The sequence below is a fragment of the Morchella importuna genome, assembly GCF_003444635.1.
Source record: "Morchella importuna strain M04M26 chromosome Unknown Morimp01GS029, whole genome shotgun sequence".
In the NCBI taxonomy this organism is placed as follows: Eukaryota; Fungi; Ascomycota; class Pezizomycetes; order Pezizales; family Morchellaceae; genus Morchella; species Morchella importuna.
Window position 1 is genome coordinate 618,249 of NW_025763426.1, and position 20,849 is coordinate 639,097.

The window sequence follows — 20,849 nt, forward strand, 5'->3', positions numbered from 1 at the left end:
ATGATCACATCACAACTCTGAACGCCGGGTGGGCAGCTAGGTGGGCGGGCGGTGGGTTCTTGATATTCCTAACCCTTAGCATGCTGCGTTCGTCGTATTCTACAACATATTACATACTGATGATCACGATAGTACAGCGCTTACTCTGCGTGGTGTTCAGCTAAAAAAGATATCTACGTAGAGTCTATGAATAAAAGATTAACCTATCTAGCTTATCTCAAGTCACAGTCTAGTTTTGCAGATACCTACCTCCGCTGTCCGCTCTTACTCCACTCGCCCACAACTATCTCCCAACCTCCCACCCCCTCCCCTACGTTCAACCTGGCATGAACGAGTGATCGCCCATGAATCCGGAGATCGATTTTCTCCCCACCTGCAACCGAAAGAAAAAAAGAAGAGAAAAAAAAGAACAACCACTTCCCCCATCCCCAACCCCGGAAATTCTTCGTACCGCGCAAGACCGCGCGCGCTCCGGCAATTACGATACGATTCGATTCGCTGCGCAAAAGGAGAGACTCCCCGAGACGGTTGAACGAACGAACCGCGCAAGCCCAAGCCGTTCCGTCTAACAACACGTCCTATCCCGCCCGGACGAAATAATTGTAATCGCCCTTTCAGCTCCGGTACCTACGGGCCAAAATAACCAAAGTGAAGTTGTGCTCCTAGATGAGAAATCCAACAGTCAATCACGCGACAGTAAAGGATAGGAGAGAAATAGAGACCGTGTATGATAATCCGAGCACAGGAGTCGGTCGTGCGCTGACTCACTCTCAAAGCTTACGTAGAGCTAACTCAGTGCTAGACTGAAACATTTGACATCTTGGCACTCGCACCTCACCCCCTACGCTAAAGTACGCTAGCTAAACAATCCATCTTAGCTAGAGAGCTACCCATGCGAAAATTAAAACCCACGAGCCCGTTTCTCTCCCCCCCAAACAAAATTCCGCAATTCCACTTTTTCTCTTCCAGAAGGCCCCAAAAAATCCTCGGACCCAAACTTTGCTTTGCTACCTTCCTCTTCCACTCTAACTTTCCCACCCGAATAACCCAACCCCAACCCCGGATTCTTAGTATACGGTACGGCCCGGGCGAGGATGCTAAGCTGGGGTGTCCCCCCGCCCCGGCACGACCCAGAAACGGGGACGGCCTTCCCAGCACAGCGTTACACTATGAGTTAATTATTTAGTCATACAACTGATCTAAACTAAACTCCGCCTAGAGTAGAGTAATAATTCGTCTTGATAAGCGCATATGTAGTGTGTGTGTTGTTGGCATTGTAGACGCGGCGCGTTGGCTACTTGTGGAATTGGACGACCGATAGGTGGAGAGGGGTGTGATGTAAGGGAGGGGTATGAGACATGGGTTAGGGTTGTGGGCGTGACGGTGACGAGGGGAATTGAGGTTTGTAGTTTTGGAGGGGAGGGGGGAGGGTTTTTGGTACTTGGTCGGTCCGGTTTTGTGTTTTCCCTGGTGTGCGCATGGTGGAGGGTGAAAAGGTGAAAGGTGGGTGGTGAAACGAAAGATCGTGACCGCCGCAATTAAGCGCGCAAAGTGCAATTTCTCAATAGTTAAACGAGGTAACACATCGTAGACGAGAGAAACAATAGAAGCTTTAAAGACTTTATCAAAGTTTAATTAAATAAATCAATATACTAGATATCTAAATTAAAAATTCTATCGCTTTGTCTGCCCTTTTGTTATTGATACTTACAGTAGCGTATTGGAATAATAAGTTTAACGAGCTGGTTGCATAAGTTCATGTATACAATTAACAAGAACTTCAACAATCCATCATAGTTCCCTTTACAGATATGCCCATTTTGTCGCGAGAAAGCGTATATCCATCTCGAAAATAAGGCGAATCTATCTATAAGCGAGAATAGTTTGTTTGAGCGCCATAATGCCTTTAAAATGAGTATGTTCATGTATTCTCACTCGTTATTCTAACATTTTCTACATACTTTTGGTGGCTTACTGAGTAAGCTCACGATAATTGAGCTGTGTTGCGCTCTGGCGCTAAAGTAGAAGACGTTGAGGTGGCCTCGCTAAAGGTCACAATGGGGGGAGCAACACCAGTCCCTCCTAACCACGTCCTCCAATCGTCTTTCAACCTTGCCTCAAACTCGAGGTCCAGTCCATCAACCCATCACGATGTTAACCGTGTTATCCCATGTTAACAGACGGCACGCCAAAAGGGCCAGCATTCCTCAGCCTGAATCGAGTTAGCCGACGAGAGCGCGGCTTTAGTCGGGCTGAATTGAAAAGGTGATGACATCAATAGGAAGAGCTCAATCATCAAAGTTGTTAAATTCTCTTACTAACATATTTTTGCTTCTCTTGCGACAGATCGTATTTCCAAAGACTGGACTTGCCCTTCCCCTCCCTAGGGTTGAATCCAGGACATCCGGTAGATGGCCTTCTGATCGATCTCGAACGTCTCAAGGCAGAGAGTGAGATACTTGCGGCTATCAGTACCGGAGGTACCTCAGTCGGCACAGTCTGCTTTCGGCGTCGTCGAGACAAAGCGACAAAGAACAAAACACCCACGCGCGTCTTGATGAGGCGAAATTTTTGTTTTTCAACCATGTTGTCCCCTTTAGGGACACGTAACCGGATCTGGCTGATTACCGATAGCGATACGAGGGCTGGGCGTGTTGGGTACATGTGTGTTGTACACTCGTCACGCGTCACGCTCCGTTACTCCGAATTATTCATGGCATTGGTCAGCCTGTGTGAGCAAGTTAGGACTGCGTAAGCGGAGCGAACACGGACGTCCACAAAACACGGGTTGGGTCGTCTATCATTGGTTACCAGTCCTGGTGACCTGTCATATTGTAACTGTCGACGAAAGGGTGAAGTCTGGAAATGCCAATTCTAAGCCACCAAGCCAAAGACTTGGCAGGGCAAAACCTTAACAAGACCTCAATATAGCCCTACATATGCCACTTCAACAGGTGCCGTGCATCATTGGTACATGGTCTAGGCGGTTGGGCCCCCCCTCAATAATCCAACCAGGAAAAGAATTTACCGGTTCATTCCAATCAAATGTACTCCGCAGACTCAGTTTGCGCAATGATTCATATTTTGGGGTAAAATAGAAAAAGAAGGAATTGCGCCTTCTTTGCAGTAAAGATCTACACAACCGTTGCGTTGCTCGGTTCTGCCAACAAGTTAGATTGCATTGGTGCCTGCACGAGTTTGAATTCTTACGTAGGAAACGACAGCTCAGGTGTACTGATATCGATCTCTTTGACGGTTTTGATCGCAGGAGTGCAGCTTTTGACGAGAGCTGAATGGTCGTTGCAATGCCAACACTCAATGATCATCAATCACGTGGACAGATCAAGAGCATCACTAGATCTCAGAGTTGCTTTCACGTGGGTACAAGTCAAAAGAAAGAATACTTACCTGGTGTACTCGAAAACACCCACCGGGCATGTATCCTCTTCTGTCTTAACTCGAGGTTTCTTTTCTGCGGTACCGATGAATCAATGATCTTCAGTCGGCTATTCTGCGCGTCGGTTCTATCGAATAGGTAATCGTCAGGTTTGAAGTTACTATTTTTACGGTTTCATTTCTCTCTCTGTGTGTGTGTGCGAGGAGGGTAGTAATCAATTGAGAATGGATAAGGTATGTATTTGAAAGTACACTTTATTTGGTGATCAAATTGAATGAGAATAGGTTGATAGAAACAATTCGTAGTTCAGTTTCAAGTGAATTATGCGATACTGTTACTGACCAATTGACCAGTTGGGGGTGATTTGCACCTGTACTCGTATTTCTCTGACGTTTGTGGACGCGACTGATATTGCATGCCATACAAAAATACGCCAAGCTCATGATTTTGGGTGTATGCAATAATGGCCCAGTTCAAAAACGTCAGAGAAATACTAGTATGTACTCCTGACCAGCATCCGTCACTCCGACATACAGCTTGCGGTAAGATTATTGTAGAAATATGGGAGGAGTCCTATTGGCTTGCCCAGCCACAGAAACCCTGTTTTTAGACCCCTGTTTCTACAATAATTTTACCTCTCGCTGTAGGCGTGGTTACATCATGTTTTACCCAGAGATTTAGGGGTATTAACTATTTTGGAACAGGCTCTTCCTCTTTGGAATGATTTGCGTCTAAGCCTGGTTGTCGGATACAGCTTGAGGTTCGAAGACATCCACGTAGGTGACTAAAAGGATTGTCGGCCTAGTGCCTCTCTCCAAAATACCAACAGATCGCTGATTAGAATCGGAGTACATGGAAAGCTCTTGGATATGTGTCGTACTTTCACCGACCTCTTCGTTTTTTCTCTTGAATTAAGTGGAGACAAGCAGGATTTCGAAGAAACATTATCATCGGCGACCAAGAGAAAAAACTAAAGCTCTGATAAGTCCTGATTCTAAGCACTGTAAAAAGTGTCTCAGGCTACCACAGAACCGGGCCGTGTATCTTTGGCTCTCGGGGCTGGGATTATGCGGGGAGGTAGATGGATTGGCTAGGCCAGGTTGTCACCCGCCTCGCTGGTACTTGTCGGACAACTGGCCTAATTGGGATGGATAACTATTCGGTACTGGATTTGATTGATAGCTACGCTGTCCATTCTTGGATGTACAGCACCAATGCGGAACTAGAAGTTCTTTTTTTTTTTTATATTATTATCTCGGATCGAATCTGAAGGGCTTCAGGAAAAAAAAGAGAAAAAAAAGGGCTAGATCAGTGTGTAGTATCGTGCCGAAATCCCGTTTGATTTATTGCTACCTACGATATGTCACTGAGATTTGCGAATATTATTTGGACGACATTAATATTACTGTGCAATGATTAATTAATCTACTATTGTTGTAGTACAATTTCACCCAGAAACGGTATAATTTTAGGCGTGGCTTTCTGGGATTGTGCACTGTTCCAGGTCTCCGAAGGATGCAATAACCTCGTCTGGGAGATCTTCATAATTTCAGGTTCCGGTACTTACCGGTGATCGTCGGTGATCAAATGTAGAGTAAACAAGTTTTCTACATGCTGCCAGGTTGTCTGGCACTCGAGTATTGGATGGAATAACCCTCGAGACGACAGGGTGCAGTGCTCCTGTTCAAGCAGGGGAACTGCCAGGACCGCATCTAACCACTACGGGATACCTGCTTGCTGGGCTGTGGCTATTGGTTGGATGGAAGGACAACCGTCAACACAACTACCCAACTGAACTGGTGTACAACCCCAAATCTCTACGGCTTGCAGGGGCAAGGGAAGAAATTGGCATTTTGCACTATCGATGCATAGCACCTTGTGTGGTGTGTAGCGAAACTTTAATCCAACCTTCAGTTACACGGCTCGCGCTTGAAGATGTATTTTTCGCAGCGGACTCTGACATTGCAGGTAGAGATATTCTAAAATCCTTTGGGGCGTAAAGGTAGGTTGTTAATTCGATGACTGATAAAATATTTATTTTATTTTTTAATTTTCGCTTAAGTGCTCAGACAATGCGAATTGCCTGTTGCAGCCGGCCCGGCTAGCTATGAACGGATCGGGCAATCGTCGCCGAGTTCGAGAGAAGGTCAGCGACCTACACGGCATCTGCTAAATTCTACGTCCCATATGCCCTACTTGCAACAACATCGGTGTTCAAGTAGTCCGACTGCAGAGTCCCGGTGCTGGGTGCAGTAGCTCAATCAATGCCTCTCAAACAACAATGCAATACCAGAAATTCATTATGAGACAAATATCGACTACGTACCTACGTTACCAACAAAGATTACGAGAGTATACGATCTGAGATTGACTCTGATCTCTCTCTCGAAAAGAATATTACGAGATGTATTAAAATTTAAAGCGTCTCAGGAATGTTGGTGGCTTTGCTGGCATTCATTATAGCCGGAGAAAGTAGCAAATATGGAACTCGGGGGAGATGATTGCATTAGAGCAGTCAATGCATGACCACAAGATTTCTTGTCGGCCTCGACGGGTTTGCAAGGAGTCAGGTACTTTTCGTATTACAAGTGAATTGCGTTGGTGAAAGAGTCTACTTGTGTCTCAATTGAATTTTTATTATCCTTCTTTTTCTTTGCTGGCCAAAGATTAGGTTGAGAATGAGGAATTCGGTGACCACGAGAATGTGAAAATAAAAATAAAAAAAGATATCTTCCTGAGGAGGATCAATAAAACTACATGATTAAAAAAAAAAAAAAAAAAAAAGAATACGAAGATATGCAAGTATTGTCTTAGAGTGTATCAAGAACACTCTGCAAGCTGTACAGCTGTCGTCGTCTCTAGTTCCTGCAGTAATCTTTTGAGACACTTTGCAAAAAGACCTCATTCTGTGAGATGATACGCCCGGGCCAAGGGAGTGGGCTGAAAAAAAAAAACGCCGATCCCGAAGGTACGCTCAGAGCAGAGTGTGAGACACACGGCCAGAGGACTGTGGAGTTCCTTCTCCGGCGCACTGGAGTCATGCAGCACGGCCCACGCACTCTCTCACTATCAGCACTCTCGGGCGTTGGGGGACTTAGACTACGGGAAATATTCAACTTTCTAAGGCCTCAATTTTCTATATAACCTGGCCATTCTCCGCCCCAAAGTCAAATCTCATCCTCATCACTCTCATCTCAACATCCAAAGCATCCACTTCCAACAACAACCAACCTTCCACTTCACTCTTCTACCACTTCAATAACTTTTTAAGTTTACCCCCCAAACAACCAAATCAATCAAAATGCAGTTCTCCACCATCCTCATTGCCACCGCCGCTCTTGCCATGACTGTCATCGCCGCTCCCGTTGCCGGTGATGATAAGGCCCACACTGAGATCCACGACAGCGGCAACGTTGGCGATATCTCCCAGAGCGGAAACCATAACGTCTGCAGCAACCAGCAGGACCGCACTACTCAAGTCTGCTGCAACAAGTCCGACAAGTCTAGCGCCAGTGGCCTCGTTGCCCTCGATGCCTTGAACAATGTTCTCTCCGATGCTTGCTTCCTCTCGGGTAAGTATCTCACTACCATGCAACAATGAACCGATTCTAACAATTTCACAGATGGATGCAAGGCCGACCAGAAGACCTTCTGCTGCAAGCAGGAGAATAGCAGCAACGTATGCATACCACTATGAATCCTTCCAAAGCCATTCAGTAGCTAACATTATTACAGGGAATCAACCTTGTCCAGCTCAACAGCTGTGGTCCTCTCATCGAGGCTTTGTAGATACCTTTCTACAACTCGGCCACCGCTTCTCAGCAATAGATGGCCACGAGTTTCGATGGGGGAGAGGATTGTGAGATTGATGAATGGGCTAATTTTTACTTCTTCATAATGATTGCATTGGCATGCTTTCTTTTGTTTTCTTTTCATAAAAAACCCACAAAACCCACAAAAAAAGCCTCATGGCAGCCCATTCATGTTTTCTGTTATATTTTTTATCTTCAAAAGCAGTCTCACATTCCTTTTGGTATTGAGTGGAGGAGAAAGAGAGAGATATTTGGGTTAAAACTAGTTGGCTGCTTTTGGACTGCGATACATGTTGTTTCTTTATGAAATCGTTTGTTCAACTTCTCGATTAACTCTAATTATGTAGCGAAACAAAAATGAGATGTTAAACAAAATCTTTGGTTCCAATAGCGAGTGACAGTGATCTGAGAAGCTTCTTTATCTCACCCAACAAAAACAGCTACTATAGTTCGAATGGATAGAAAGCATCCTGGCGACAATCTAACTATGGGACTTCCTCTTTCTCTTCCCTTCCAAAAGATCTTCCGCTAAAAGCTTACTTCTCGAGCAGCAACTTTTCCGACACCTTATTCCCTATTCATATACCCTATAGGAACACTTACTTTTACCTTTTTATACCTATTATTCAAAACCACTCGCACGTCACGCTGCTACTCCCACTCGATCTTACACCCCCAAACAAGCTTTGGGGGTGTGTGTCCCCATTACAGTGAGCAGTGTGCTCTACATGTGCATTGATTCCTTACCTAACTATTTACTCTGCACGCTCCTCATATTTCATTTCCATTTCGCCGGCCCGTAAAACCTGTTTGTTACCGGGAAGTACCGTTCCGCATGTACCTACAGATATGTACCCTCATATGTATCCTATGAGTATACTGTCGGCCCGTGCGATCGGCGGAGAGGTAAAATGAGTTCTCCGATGGATGGGTGCGTTGGTGTTATGTACTCTACGGTTTGTAATTGCTGCTACGTATGTATATATGTTTGGAAGGTACATGTTTGAAAAGTGCTATTGGTAGGCCGGAGGTTGGTAGTTAGTAGGCGCTCACGTGACGGGCTTGGCAAACGGGCGAGTGATGCAACGTGATCGCGCTGCAGTACGGTTGCTTGGGGGGTGTAATGAGAGGAGACGTCTGACGTCTGAAATTTGATATTGACATTAACATCGGAATGAGAAGGTTAAGTTTAATTTATCCCTTACCTGCTTTGGGGTGGGTGATGTTTATGCCAGCAGGCTAGCTAGGGGTCATGTTTGTGTCGAGAGGACATCTCTTCTTACTTTTTCGTCTCCTGCGGTGGGGGGCACAAGGGTAGGCAGCGAGTAATTGAGTCGGCCCGGGCCCCCGTGGAGGAAAATGTGAACCTTTTTCCACGACGTAAAGTGAGAGAAGGTTTGAAGTAGGCAGCCCATCGAGCGCATATGCGTGGGCGACATGCGTGGTTCGAACAGATGGTCGGTCGCACAAGGTCTTTTCATCGGGAAAGGGTAACGCAACTTCAACGTCCAGTGTTACTGGCCGGTATGTTATGTGTTCGGATCAAGAGCTTACGTCACGTCGCTTCGTGAGAACCTCGAATCTGCCAAACTCTAACATTTTTTTTCCTTTCAAGCCATGCTCACTGGTTTCATGAGGTCAGGCGAAAAGAAGACTTCAAGCTTTCAAGCAGCAAACATACAACACAACCATCGTTACCGAGATGAAAGACGTGGTGTTCTATATAGGAAGGCGCAGAAACCGTTCAAGGGAAGAGCACACAGCACTCCTGATCTGATAGATATATCATACCAACATCCAAACACTAACATCTACTAGCATACATAATAACCATGCCGAGTCGTAGCCGCAATTTAAGGCAAACCTTAAGAAGAAGAGCGACATCGTCAAGTCTTCCAACCATATACGAAGACCGAGTGTGGAGCATGAACGACAGCAGCAGCAGCTTCTCTGAACCTGCTAGAGACCCGGCGGAGAGCCCGGGCATAACGGAGGAGGCTGTCTCGGAATTCTTGGGAACTTACAGGGTCGGGAGTGATAACCAAAATAGCTGGAGAAGAAGGTATAATAAGTGGGCATCTAATCTGCTACCTACCAGAAATGATCTATCCCAACTCAAAGAGTTGCGGTTTTGGAAGCATCGATATCACGACGCTCCTAGCGCTGACTCGCTGCATCGCTTGAGGCAATCGAGGAGCATCAATAATCTTGAGTATTACTATCGCGGAGATTGGAATAAGTACCCCAATCTCAGTGTGACCAGTCTTCCAGAGGGAAGTAAGAAGAAAAACTGGTTTAGAAGAGGGACTGTATCACTTGCCACCAGGCTTGGCGTTGGAAGCAGCCGTGATTGGGAGGATATTTTCGGGAGTGATCGTTTTTGAGGAAGGGGGATGTTTGGTTCTGACTGAAGGTACGAGTTGATAGAGCAATATTTAGAAGCAAATGAATTGACCAAAGAAAGGAAACGGCAGATTTTGAAACTTGACTTTAGTAATTGCTTCTCTCCGCACCTCCGCCATGAGCTGAACCCGAATCTTTAGTGTGACAATTACTTATATATTCCATCCGGGCTGATTTCTCGTTAAGATTTCCCGCAAGCATGGCTGATATCTAGATTCCCGAACATCACGGTTGCCAAGTGCCGAAATACGTGGTTACATGTAACACCACAGTATGTAGCTACAATTTCCACAGAAACAAAGGTAGCACCATCAATTGCAGAAAAGCAGTCTTCCGCTCCATGACCCGGTTATAGCGCGGATTGTGTGGGTATTGAAAAATATGTCGGGGATCCGGGATGGCGTGTTTGTGATGGGTTGTACAACACGTTTTACTCTTCGCGGGGGGGTAACTATTCTATTTAGTGTGACCTGAGGGAGTAATTGTGGGGTGGTTCTGCGTAGTACGTGGTAAGGCTTTCTGCAGACGGGAGGCTCTGATATATATAAGCTTCTAGATCGAGATAGAAGCGACGATATATATTCCGGTAGTAACGAAGGGACGGATGAAACATTTGGGGTGGGCTGATGGTACTACGTACGCTCTGGACGGCTCGACTCGGGTGGGAAGACCAAATATCACCCAATAGGTAGTCATGCTTATATATAACCTAGTCTATAAACTCCGTCCCGTCCTTGGTATTTGGGACCTGAGATGACATACTCTAGATATGGCAACCAGAATCATCTCTCGGAACGGGTGTGTTTATAATGCTGTTTTGAGCGCTGTTAGTTGTTTCCCAGAATATTCACTAACATACTCCAACACGTACAACACTAAGTGTTTCTTCGCGCGATTGCTCGGTGGAGCGGAGTTACTGCACATGTAGGGAGAGGGAGCATTAAGTGATTGAGAGGTCGATACAGGGGCACAGACGGATCGCAACCGATGGAAAATACAAAGAATGGGAAGATCCTACCAAGGTGGGGAAATTTCCCGGAGAGTTGTAGTTTAATGGCTTCATTTATTGAGCATGTGTTTGTAGCAACAGGATCTAACTATCTGTTCCATGCGAAACTTATACTCGACCCAATGTTATATTATCGATTCCAGGAAAACGGAAGATCAAATGTATCAAGATGTCAATTTTAGCATAGATGTAGTTTAAAATGGCTTGACGATTCGTGCTGCCACACAAGGTAACTTATCTCATACTTCCTTCTTAATTGCTATTGATTTTTAGTCGGTATTCTGAAGCCAAATTAATAGGCGGGGTAAAACTTACTAGATATGTAAAAATATTTCTTGATCGCGGCAAGGAAAAACTATAGGTTTTGGTATTAGTTGCCTTATAATGTCAGCCACAGGCTATTAATGGCTTTCCTTACGTGGAAATATCTCATCAGGCAGCAGTCTCGCTATCAAAACTGATCTCATGGAAGTTTCGAAAAGTATCATTGGCCGGTCTTGATTACTAATAGGTCTCACTAACCGGAGTGGTTATAGTGTGTTCAATCACAGCTGATCACTCGACTTCACAAGATGACCTCAGACTGCAAATTTGCGAAAGTCAGTTCTGGGACGTGAGTATTGGCTCAGAACTACCCAGGACTCAAGATTTACCTATAATTCTTTGAAGAACATTTGTCTACGGAGTACTTCGTAAAATAAACAAAGAATCTTTGAATAGTTTTTTTCAAGAGTCATCAGAGCAGGAATTGAGACCGGTGGCCGGCCGACGAGTACAAATAAGGTACAATACGGCTTCTTACATTTTAAATTATATGCACTGATCTATAGACATTACAAACATCCGAACTTCAAACTCAAACCCGATTCAATAACAAATTACCAATGTCGAAATATCTCTCGAAGGAAGAGATGGAGGAAGCCATGAAGAAATTGGCATACCAGGGAGACACCGCCGCGAAGCTGAGAGAAATACGCCACCTCCAAGCACCACGCAAGGCAGAGAAGGATGAAGACCTAATTGAGTTGGATGGCTCGGGGGAGTATTATACTACTCTGGAAACGAATAAGAAAGAGACTGGCGACAGAATAGAGATGGATGGTTCAGGGGGTACGTATGATGTTACTCCAGCGAAACAAACTACTCAGGGGCTCCACTGGTATTTTGACCGTGATATGGCGCCGGAGATAGCGGCTGAGACTGCGCGGCAGAAAAGGAGCAATAGCCGGAGAGATAGACATAGCAATACGGAAGGCGCTGGTGTAGGTTGTAGAGATGTTAAGACGGTTGTCGTGGATACGCTCGGTAAGTTGGGCCATGCGGGGAGTAAAGGGGAGAAGGATAGGGCGTTTGGAGATCTTGGGATGAGGAGATCTAAGTCTGGGTAGAGAAAGAATTATATCGTGTGACCGTAGATCTAGGAGGAAGGATTGAGGATATAGATTCGTATTGGCGATGGTATTGGGCGGGTAAGCCGTGGCCGTTGGTTATAGCTAGTATTAAACGCGCCCGTATTGAGAAATGAAGCTATAGACAAGAGAGAATTCATTCTCTCTCGAATAAAAGCGCTTGAAAAGATTGATTAATGAGGAGAGATATTATTGATTCTGTGCGCAGACATAATTGACAAACACGATTCCCATTTGTATGGTCGATGCTATGAATCATATATATGCTCTTTACATCTGGAAAACCCACCGAGATCTATCCTAGATCTACACTAGGAGGCCTGGTAGAAGCACATGTAGTTTGCTTCGGGATCGAGAAATGGTACGCTGGGGAAGGAAAAGTGGTAACACAGGCCTAGGCGCAAATGTAGCTAACTTACACACCCATGCGCCACCCTAAGTTACAACAGGGATATGAACGTACCTACATAACTTATATGTATGTACAGCCACACAATCTTCGTACCACGGTGCATTACGCTAGCACTATTACAGCATAGAGGGAAGCTTAAGGTTTAATTAATTATAACGTATGGCTCGAGAAGCTATGGTGGGTAGGTGTGTAAACTTCGGCGTTTGCAGCCAATCAATTTATAGAAATTGGGAGATCTACTCCCATAATGGTACTAGTGCCTAGCCCAACGGTGGGATTTTCTCTAATTCCCATACAAAAAAAAGTTCCTTTGAAGTTGACACACCCACCCCCTATGCCTTCTCGCGCCATATATCTCCTAACTCTAATCTTGTATTTTGTGCTCGAAGAATCTGGGATATCAATTTTACCATATCTCATTTTATCAAGAGATCCCGGGTTTTCATTAGCTGTTGGTGGGCTTCTCAGATTTGGCATCTGCATTTGCAAAATTTAAATTAAAAGACTTTATAGTCCAGGCATGAATAAATCCTAACAAGCTATTCACTAGTAGTGTCAGCTGGGTAACAGTTAGGTGAATGCCGAAAATGCCCTAACTCGCAGTTCCTGATGAGGAAATTCGGCCAACATTGCGTTACCCAGCTGAGCCGGCCGTCTTTGGGCGTGTGAACAATAATATGCGTTTCTCGGTCCCATTTTCCTACATACATAGCAGCAACTGAATTGTTTCCTTCTCTACTCCTCCTCCGACTACATACAACCCTCGTCATTTCTCACTACTACACAAACATCGTCACTACATGTACTTTCTTCCCTTCACACTCCCACCAAGTAATCTTCTGCAGTTTTTCGCGACTAGCTACCCCACCACCACCGCCACCACCGCCACCCCACCACCCCACCACCACACGACCACAAATCACCTAATTCAGGTACTAAATTTGAGCTCTACAACAACAAATTACCTGGATGGTACAAAAAGCTTGCATGAAGCGTAAAATTACGATGGATATCTTACTCCTAAGGACGCTGCGTCCCGACCATTTGAAAGTTCACGATATGTACAGGTATGGTTCCGGGCGACTTATTGCTACCACCACCCTTTACGAAATCCGCCAGGGTTGAGGTTCTGTTTAGGGAATTACCCGCAATTAATGAATTAAAAAAAAAAATACCAAAAAAAAACCAAAACCAAAACAACGACCAAAAACAAACAAAAAACAAACAAAAACAGACCAAACACAAACCAAACACAAACCAAAAACAAAAACAAAAGAGGGAACTGCCCTAATCCTGGAGGATTTCTTAACGGAGCGGGTAGTCGTGGTCAGGAACCATACCAGTATCTTTGGTATTTCTGTATGCATAATTGTACAAGGAGGGACCAGTTATTGACTTTGGGGAAAACCACTAGAGTTGGTGATGCGGTGGTCTGGGAAGTCGCTCGCTATTTTGAAGGTGGGGTTAGAGGTATGATTGGGCCTGTTGACAGGTAAGTAAAAACCACTCTGGGTGCTGGGCTGGGCGTGGGGGTGGGAGCGTTCCACTCAGCTCAAATTATTAGAATTTAAAACTGATTGTGGGCTAGAATTTGACTCGTGGGATATAAGGTAAGTTCATGAGTCAGGTAGGTCAGTCCCAATCTTTACCTATAGTTCAAAGCTTCATTTATGCGCTGGTAAGCTCGGGAATACTTTGCCTGTTGGGTTTGCTGTTTGAATAGACTCGACAGTTCGATTAAACTACCGAGAGAACTCGGAAATTATATTTTATCTAGTAGATTCAGAGGTGAGCTTTGGGCTTTACGTTTTATCCGTTATAAATTCCGTCCAACACCGCTAATCATCTTTCACTGTTGGCCAACGGGGCACACGATCTTGATCTTGAGCAAACCGAACATCCCATTCAAATTGGAGGAGTGCAATCAATCCTTTCATTAGTTCTCTTACTTCGACGCACTCAATCACTGAGCTCTTAAAATACCGAGTATATCAGACCGGAGGCTATTATTAAACACTAGCTCCTAATATCAGAAGGCTATTTATATAGTATTCATCCCACTCTTAGTAACCGCAAGGTTGGTACTCGCGATAAAAATAGGATTCGGAACAAGATCTATATGTCTCTGGGTGTTATGGTTGGTTAATATTACTTTACTATGAGATCCCGTTGATGGCTGGAATAAGTTATGAAGTGGGGGAAAAAAAAACATCACGATGTTACTTGGTCGTTTGATGAGAAAAAGGACATCTATTACTTAACTGGGTATCCGTCCTGAAGATAATTTTGAGTTGGTCATGGGATACATTAATATCTCGAAACCCGGAAATTGTTGACATCTAGTGGTCTACGATCGGCCGTTTATCGGCCAGGCACGCCAGAACTATTACATAATAAACCGTGTGAATAGAAAGTGGCATATACCGCATCCACTGGTAGAATCGGACAAATCGCTAGCAACAAGAGTACCTAGAGAAGTGGAACTTGGACAAAATCCGGCCCCTAAACTCTCGTTTAAAATCGGGTTTTAAAGATTTTGTAGAGTTAGGTTTATTTTCTCCAGGACTAGGACCTTAATAATCACTAGCGATTTGTCCGATTTCGCCAATTATTGCGGTATAAATTAGACCCCGCCATAGCTTTTCCGGAATCTATTTTCACTAAAGAATCACGTTGATTTTTTAGTGCTTTTCCGTACCTTTGCCGGGTGGCTAAAGATTCGCAATATTTATTAGATGGAGATTAAGTAGGGGCCATGGCCAGTAATCGCGGCGGCCCAGTCACTAATTTTCTCGACAATGGCGGATTGGGCTAGTTTTGTGCCAATTCGAGGGTAATTCTGCGATCGATCGCCCATATGATAGTTGCCGAGACAATCAGCGACTGGTAACTGGCCCCTCTTTCGCGGTACTTGACCGGCAGTCTTGACCGTTGGTTTAAAGGTCCCCTTTACTGTAGGTCCAAAAGTCCCAGCTCTCTGGATGGGTTTTAAAGTATCGGCCAGTCAAGATCAAATTCCAGATGTTTTGTCCGGACGACCGAGTGATATCTGGTGACACACGATTTCTGAGTTCTGGATAAAGAGGCACAATTCGGAGAAAATAGCAAGAAAAAGATATTTTTGGGTGGTGACCTCGCCTTGGGATGGTCTTCAAACGGTATATGCCTCTGCCTTTATTCTTTTTCTAGATCTATCGAGGGTTTATCGAGGGTTTGTCGAAGGCATCCTAGTGTGCTAGGCATACTGGAAAGGCTTTAGAATCAAATAGATGCTTGATATTAGTAGGTGAACATGACGGCAGTAAAACCCTTCCGGACCTTGTATGACATCGTTGGTTCCTATCAATTTTGTGTATCAGACGACTTTGCTGGCCACTCGGACATCCCATCACTCGGACAGTCAATGATGAAGTACAGAAGGCGATCATAATGCTGATCTTCTTCATACGTCAAGATTCTGAGTGAAGGGAGTGTTCTAGTGGTTAGGGAAACCGTCTCTAGTAACTAAGACCGAAGAGTGGCCTCACATAAAGTATCCAGACCTTTTTGGCATGCATTTCTTCCCTCCTCTCGGTACGAGATAGCTTGATTCCAGGACTTGTCATCGGTGGAAAGGGTGATTGAGGAGAGTGTGTCTTAACGTAGAGGGTAAAGGAGCTAAGAGTGGAGTTGAACTACACCGCAACTTTGACTTTCAACTACGCATACACTGCCCGGAATCCCAACTCATGGTTTGAATTCAACCTAGCTTTAGCGCTAATTGGCTGTTTCCCAGGGAGATTGGTATCTCCCTTGAGCCGAATTTCCTGAGACGTCCGTTGAGAGGATTATACTATTTGAGGGGTTTTGAGTCAAATATTCCTAGGCCTCCAATCGATATCGACGCTGGAAAACCTGGTGATAAACGAGGCCACCTTAACCAAGCTCATCTCTTATTACCTTACATTAATTGGTTACCTCGCAGGTAGCCTTATTTAATGCTTGTTATACCAGGGACTATATCCAAATATCAAAAGTTTTGGGTCAAGGGGAGCGTGCGCCTAGCTCCTCTTTTTGAGTTGAGAATACCAACTTTGCACGTATTGTTGAAATCAGCCACCGTTAATTGACAGACTCCGATTACCCTTATATATTCTTTCATTTTGGAGCGCCCGAAGCCGCCTATAGCAGCTCCTACTCCATTTCCCCGCTCAGCGAGATCGACTGAGACTTGGGGCCGCCAAGCATACGGCCAAGAAATATTTGTGTGTGAAGTCTTTCTCAGTAGGGTTTTTGCTGAGTAGGGAAACTGAGTACAGTCACCAGGAAATTTCCATGCGGGAATGTTTCTAATAAAATAAACCGTGCTTAATCATGGAATATCACTCGGGTCCGGCCGCCAAGGCTCCCGCATTTTTCAACTGCACTACGCATCATCGATTGGTACAGCTATAAGAAGCTTTGAATTGCAGGTATAGCCGCAAGAACGGATTTCTTAGAACCTGATGATCAAATAGCCTTTCTAGAAGTTGACAAGCCGGACAACTCGATCCAGAAAGGTCAGATCGGGTAGGTAGACTCGAGACTAGAGGGACCTTTCAAATATTCTCCTCTCAAGAAATACCACGGGCCGGGTACATATATTTATACTGCCACCTCCTTGTACCATGAGTGTCCGATATGCCAGCCGATTCTAGCAAAGGCGAGGCCTGACCAGCCGGCGATTAACCCGACCACGACCGGACCATGTCCATTCGGTAGCACATGGCCGGGTGGTTTCTTTATGTCCGGGCCGCCGGCGGGCTTAAGCCGCCCGCACCTGTATTACCGGGTTTAGGATTCCCCCGATACCACGATACGTACACCACAATACTACCATGATGGTCAGATCAACTGCTAACTCGGGATGCTTGCGTTCTCGCCCGCGATCCTGACCAGAAGAGTCCCGGAGATTTGTTTTGGATTCTGCCCTTCACATGTCTACTTCATATCCACCTACCTAGAAAGTGGCCACATCTACTCCCGAGTCCTAAGTCCTGGACCACTGGCTTGAATTAGAGTAGCCTAAACAAAGAGCCAATTGCAAGGCAAGCATAAAATAAAGTTTGTAACTCTGAAGGACGGTATATCCGGTTTCAACAAGCGTACCCCGGATTTGCAGACGATCATATGACTGTATAAAACAGTCGGGTTCCGCAGTGAATCACTGCACTGCTTTCATTTCCGCATCTAAGGTAGCACTGAGAAAGATTCCCTAGACTCTTTTGTAGTACATATGTATCTTAAACCTGGAAGAAGAATGCCAGATTTGAGTTTCCCTTTGATTCACGATGAAGCTTATACCCGCAAACTGAATCACTGATTGGATATCATTTTGAGCCGATGAGATAGACATGGTCTTTTTCAGCACCGGAAAATGTAGCGGTGTTAGATAGCAGGTATCTCCTAGAGTTTCCCGGTCTCGGGAGGCCAGCATTTGAAGTATAATCTAGCAAGTGGTCTAGATAACGGTGACTTGCCCAGAAGCCAATGAATGCCGGACAGGTGTGATTCTGTAATCATAAATGGTCTAGATAACGGTGACTTACCTAGAGACGAGTCGAGGCCTGACGAGTGAGAGACTCTGTAACCCTGTGGTACAGGAGCCAAATAGATAAGTAATTAGGGAATAGAGTATAACCTTTGGTGATGTGGAATCGGTAGAAAAGGGTATCCTATCTTTTATATGGGGTAACAGGGGTACTTATCATGCTCTAAGGGTGAGGGTATCCCACGGATTTGGCAGAGTTATCCCCTGACCAGGGATGACACGCGGCTTAGGGGGGGGGGGGGGTAAGTGGTGGGACGGCCTGAGGTGAGATCATAAGAGTTGAGCGGAGACGCGTACAGTACTAGCTGACAGGGCGGGGATCATCACCACCACCATCACCACCGCCATCACCACCACCATCATCACCCTTATCAGTGCACTGTCACCACCAGCATCAAGCCATCCGTATTATCTCAGTGCATGAGGCATGAGTGACCACACTCAGTTAGCCCATGCCTGGTTTGGCCAAAGTGATGTGCATATTATTCTTTGGGGGATTGCATTTCCTAACCTTTACAAAGCCATCTATGAAAGAGATAGTCCAGAGATAATGTTGATGGAAGTGATTGATGATTTCTTCATTCGGAGATATTTGTGTGGTGAAGCCATAAAGGTTCATGATGATCCCCAGCATATCCTGCTGGGTGGGATATCGTCCTCAGCATATCCTGCTGACTGGGATATTGTGACAGCCTGGTATAACTTATCCCCGCCAGGTTGATTACCTAGATGTAATTCCTCAAGATATCCTGATGGTGCTGTAAGTCATCATTTTTGCCCGGAACATGCAGAAATTCACATTTCTTATGCCTACAAATGGGATGACTTATCCCCATCCTACCTAAATCGATGTACCACAGGGTAAGTGTATTCGTGAAAGTACATACACTAGCCAATGTTTTGCTACCCTTCACCTCATAGCATTTCCGAACTGGACTACCACCAAAATCTTGTTGTCATGCACGATTTACTCTACTCTACGCCCATATACAGATCCAGTCCAGATTGGGAGCGTTATGAAATAAAGAGTAGATGTAAAGGTCTCAAACAACCCGAGCTTTTAGGTTTCGTCCCACATTATTCGCCCGCGACCAATATAGTATCTATCCCGTAAATCTTGATATATTTCTTTTGATAGCAGCATGGTTAAATCGTGCCAGCTATTCCTTATGAGGCGTTCTTTATGCATGTGAATAAACTCAAGAAAAAGATGTCCTAGCCTGATAGTGGGGAAACGCACTAGGTCGCACCAAACTCTTCTACTAAGGGGATCGATCTGGCCAATGATTTTCAGTAAAGAGTTGAGGTCAGACGCCACCAGTTGTGCTTTTAAAAGGAAGCTCTTGGTACTTAATGTATGCAATATATGGAGGGGAAACGAAAAACAAAGAAATCACCACGGGTATACAAATAGTTGGCGATTTTGGTCAGGTCTGGCCAACTAACCCTAACCCTAAAGAATTTGAAATGATTGAGCGTTGTAGTAATAGAATAGAGTGTAACTAGCCGGATATACTCATTGGCTATAAACCTGTGATAATGCCAGGTGCTGCGCTGAATGATGCAGATATAGTCGTAGTATTATTTAGTAAGTATGAAAGGCACCAAAAATATCGGCTTTTTGCTGTCCCATTGGCTGTAGAAGATCAGCCCATACATATGGTAGGGAATAAACTGGAGATGCAATGGCAAGAAATCGCAAGTTCCCCGCAGTCTCAGGGCTGAGAACTAAAACCGCAGATTCAAAGCTTCTTTTTAGATAGTAAATATCATAGGTTATAGTTGCGTTGTCATTGCATCCACTCTCATCGAGATGCAGCTTTACCAATCAGCCTACGATACCGAACCCAAGCATTAAGCAAGTTGAGTTACTTGTTCTCGATTGCTTAAACCAGGCTTTCCTGGTTACCAGCACCCGAGGGCATCACCGCTATGCAGTGCGCCTAATAGGTTGAATCCGGTGCCTGAAAGGGGAGGTAGACCCTGGTTACTCGCCGTGTTTTGCACTTGTTACGCCTTTTGCACTTCTTCTTTATTTTTTATCCAATGTACACCTTGACTTGAGGTGTCGGGTTTGTGTTGCTGTCTTTAGTTTCGATGAGCGGAGATGGCGTCCCTGCGTATGCCTGATGACTAGAGTAGATACATCGGATATATGGGTTTTGATATGGTGGAACAGTGGGGTAACTAGCTGAAGTTCGCAAAACTTAGAAATCAGCCCAAGTCCTGCAGTCAAGTGCCCCTCCTCTAAAAAAAAAAAAAGACTGGGCTGGGAGAAGTGCAGAACTCGGCGCCGTTGATAATGATATTGAGATACCAGCCATGCCAGCAGGACACGTACCTGGGCACTCCTATTGAAGCAAAATAATACCCCAGATATCAAGATAAGGATTTAATTAGGCAGTTGGTAAAGTATATCTGATAGTTAGTAAGTAGACAATAGCGGTTGTAGATCGCAATTAAACACCACGTGATATGGTGCGTAGCTCACCTGTTTCCCACGCGTGACTGTCATTCCAGAAGACACGCGTCAAGCTATCGCGGGTCCTACTCTGGTACATAGATGTTTTGGTTATCGGGAACTAGGCGGAGGGGGCTTTGTGGGGTGCATTGTCGGCCGGTACTACTGTAGTAGAATACTCTAGTGGTGCCGGTACCTTCTCTAGTGACCGGATGACCGGCGGCGGACTGGCTAAAAATCTATCAAGAATGATACCAAAACTACCAAGTAGTACTACTATTAACTGTAGCATTGCACTCCGCATTCCAGTTTATTGAGGCCGGCATAGGATAAAAGGTGAGATCATTTTGTTTCCTGTGCCGCCTGGGGACACGCGT

At 45.0% G+C, this 20,849-nt stretch overlaps 3 protein-coding genes across 3 annotated transcripts; all 3 read left to right on the plus strand.

Moving 5' to 3' along the window:
* Positions 1 to 2,170: 2,170 nt before the first annotated feature.
* Positions 2,171 to 2,755, plus strand: LAJ45_08463 (uncharacterized protein; the record flags this gene model as incomplete). The annotated part of the gene is made up of 2 exons (XM_046118013.1): positions 2,171 to 2,265; positions 2,347 to 2,755. 2 exons carry the CDS (start codon positions 2,171 to 2,173, stop codon positions 2,753 to 2,755), a joined length of 504 nt encoding a protein of 167 aa, XP_045968939.1.
* A 3,943-nt stretch (positions 2,756 to 6,698) lies between these two features.
* Positions 6,699 to 7,186, plus strand: LAJ45_08464 (uncharacterized protein; the record flags this gene model as incomplete). Its single annotated transcript, XM_046118014.1, has 3 exons — positions 6,699 to 6,969; positions 7,021 to 7,076; positions 7,133 to 7,186. 3 exons carry the CDS (start codon positions 6,699 to 6,701, stop codon positions 7,184 to 7,186), a joined length of 381 nt encoding a protein of 126 aa, XP_045968940.1.
* Positions 7,187 to 11,505: 4,319 nt separating this feature from the next.
* On the plus strand, positions 11,506 to 12,009 carry LAJ45_08465 (uncharacterized protein; the record flags this gene model as incomplete). Its single annotated transcript, XM_046118015.1, has 1 exon — positions 11,506 to 12,009. One exon carries the CDS (start codon positions 11,506 to 11,508, stop codon positions 12,007 to 12,009), a length of 504 nt encoding a protein of 167 aa, XP_045968941.1.
* Between the last annotated feature and the right edge of the window lie 8,840 nt (positions 12,010 to 20,849).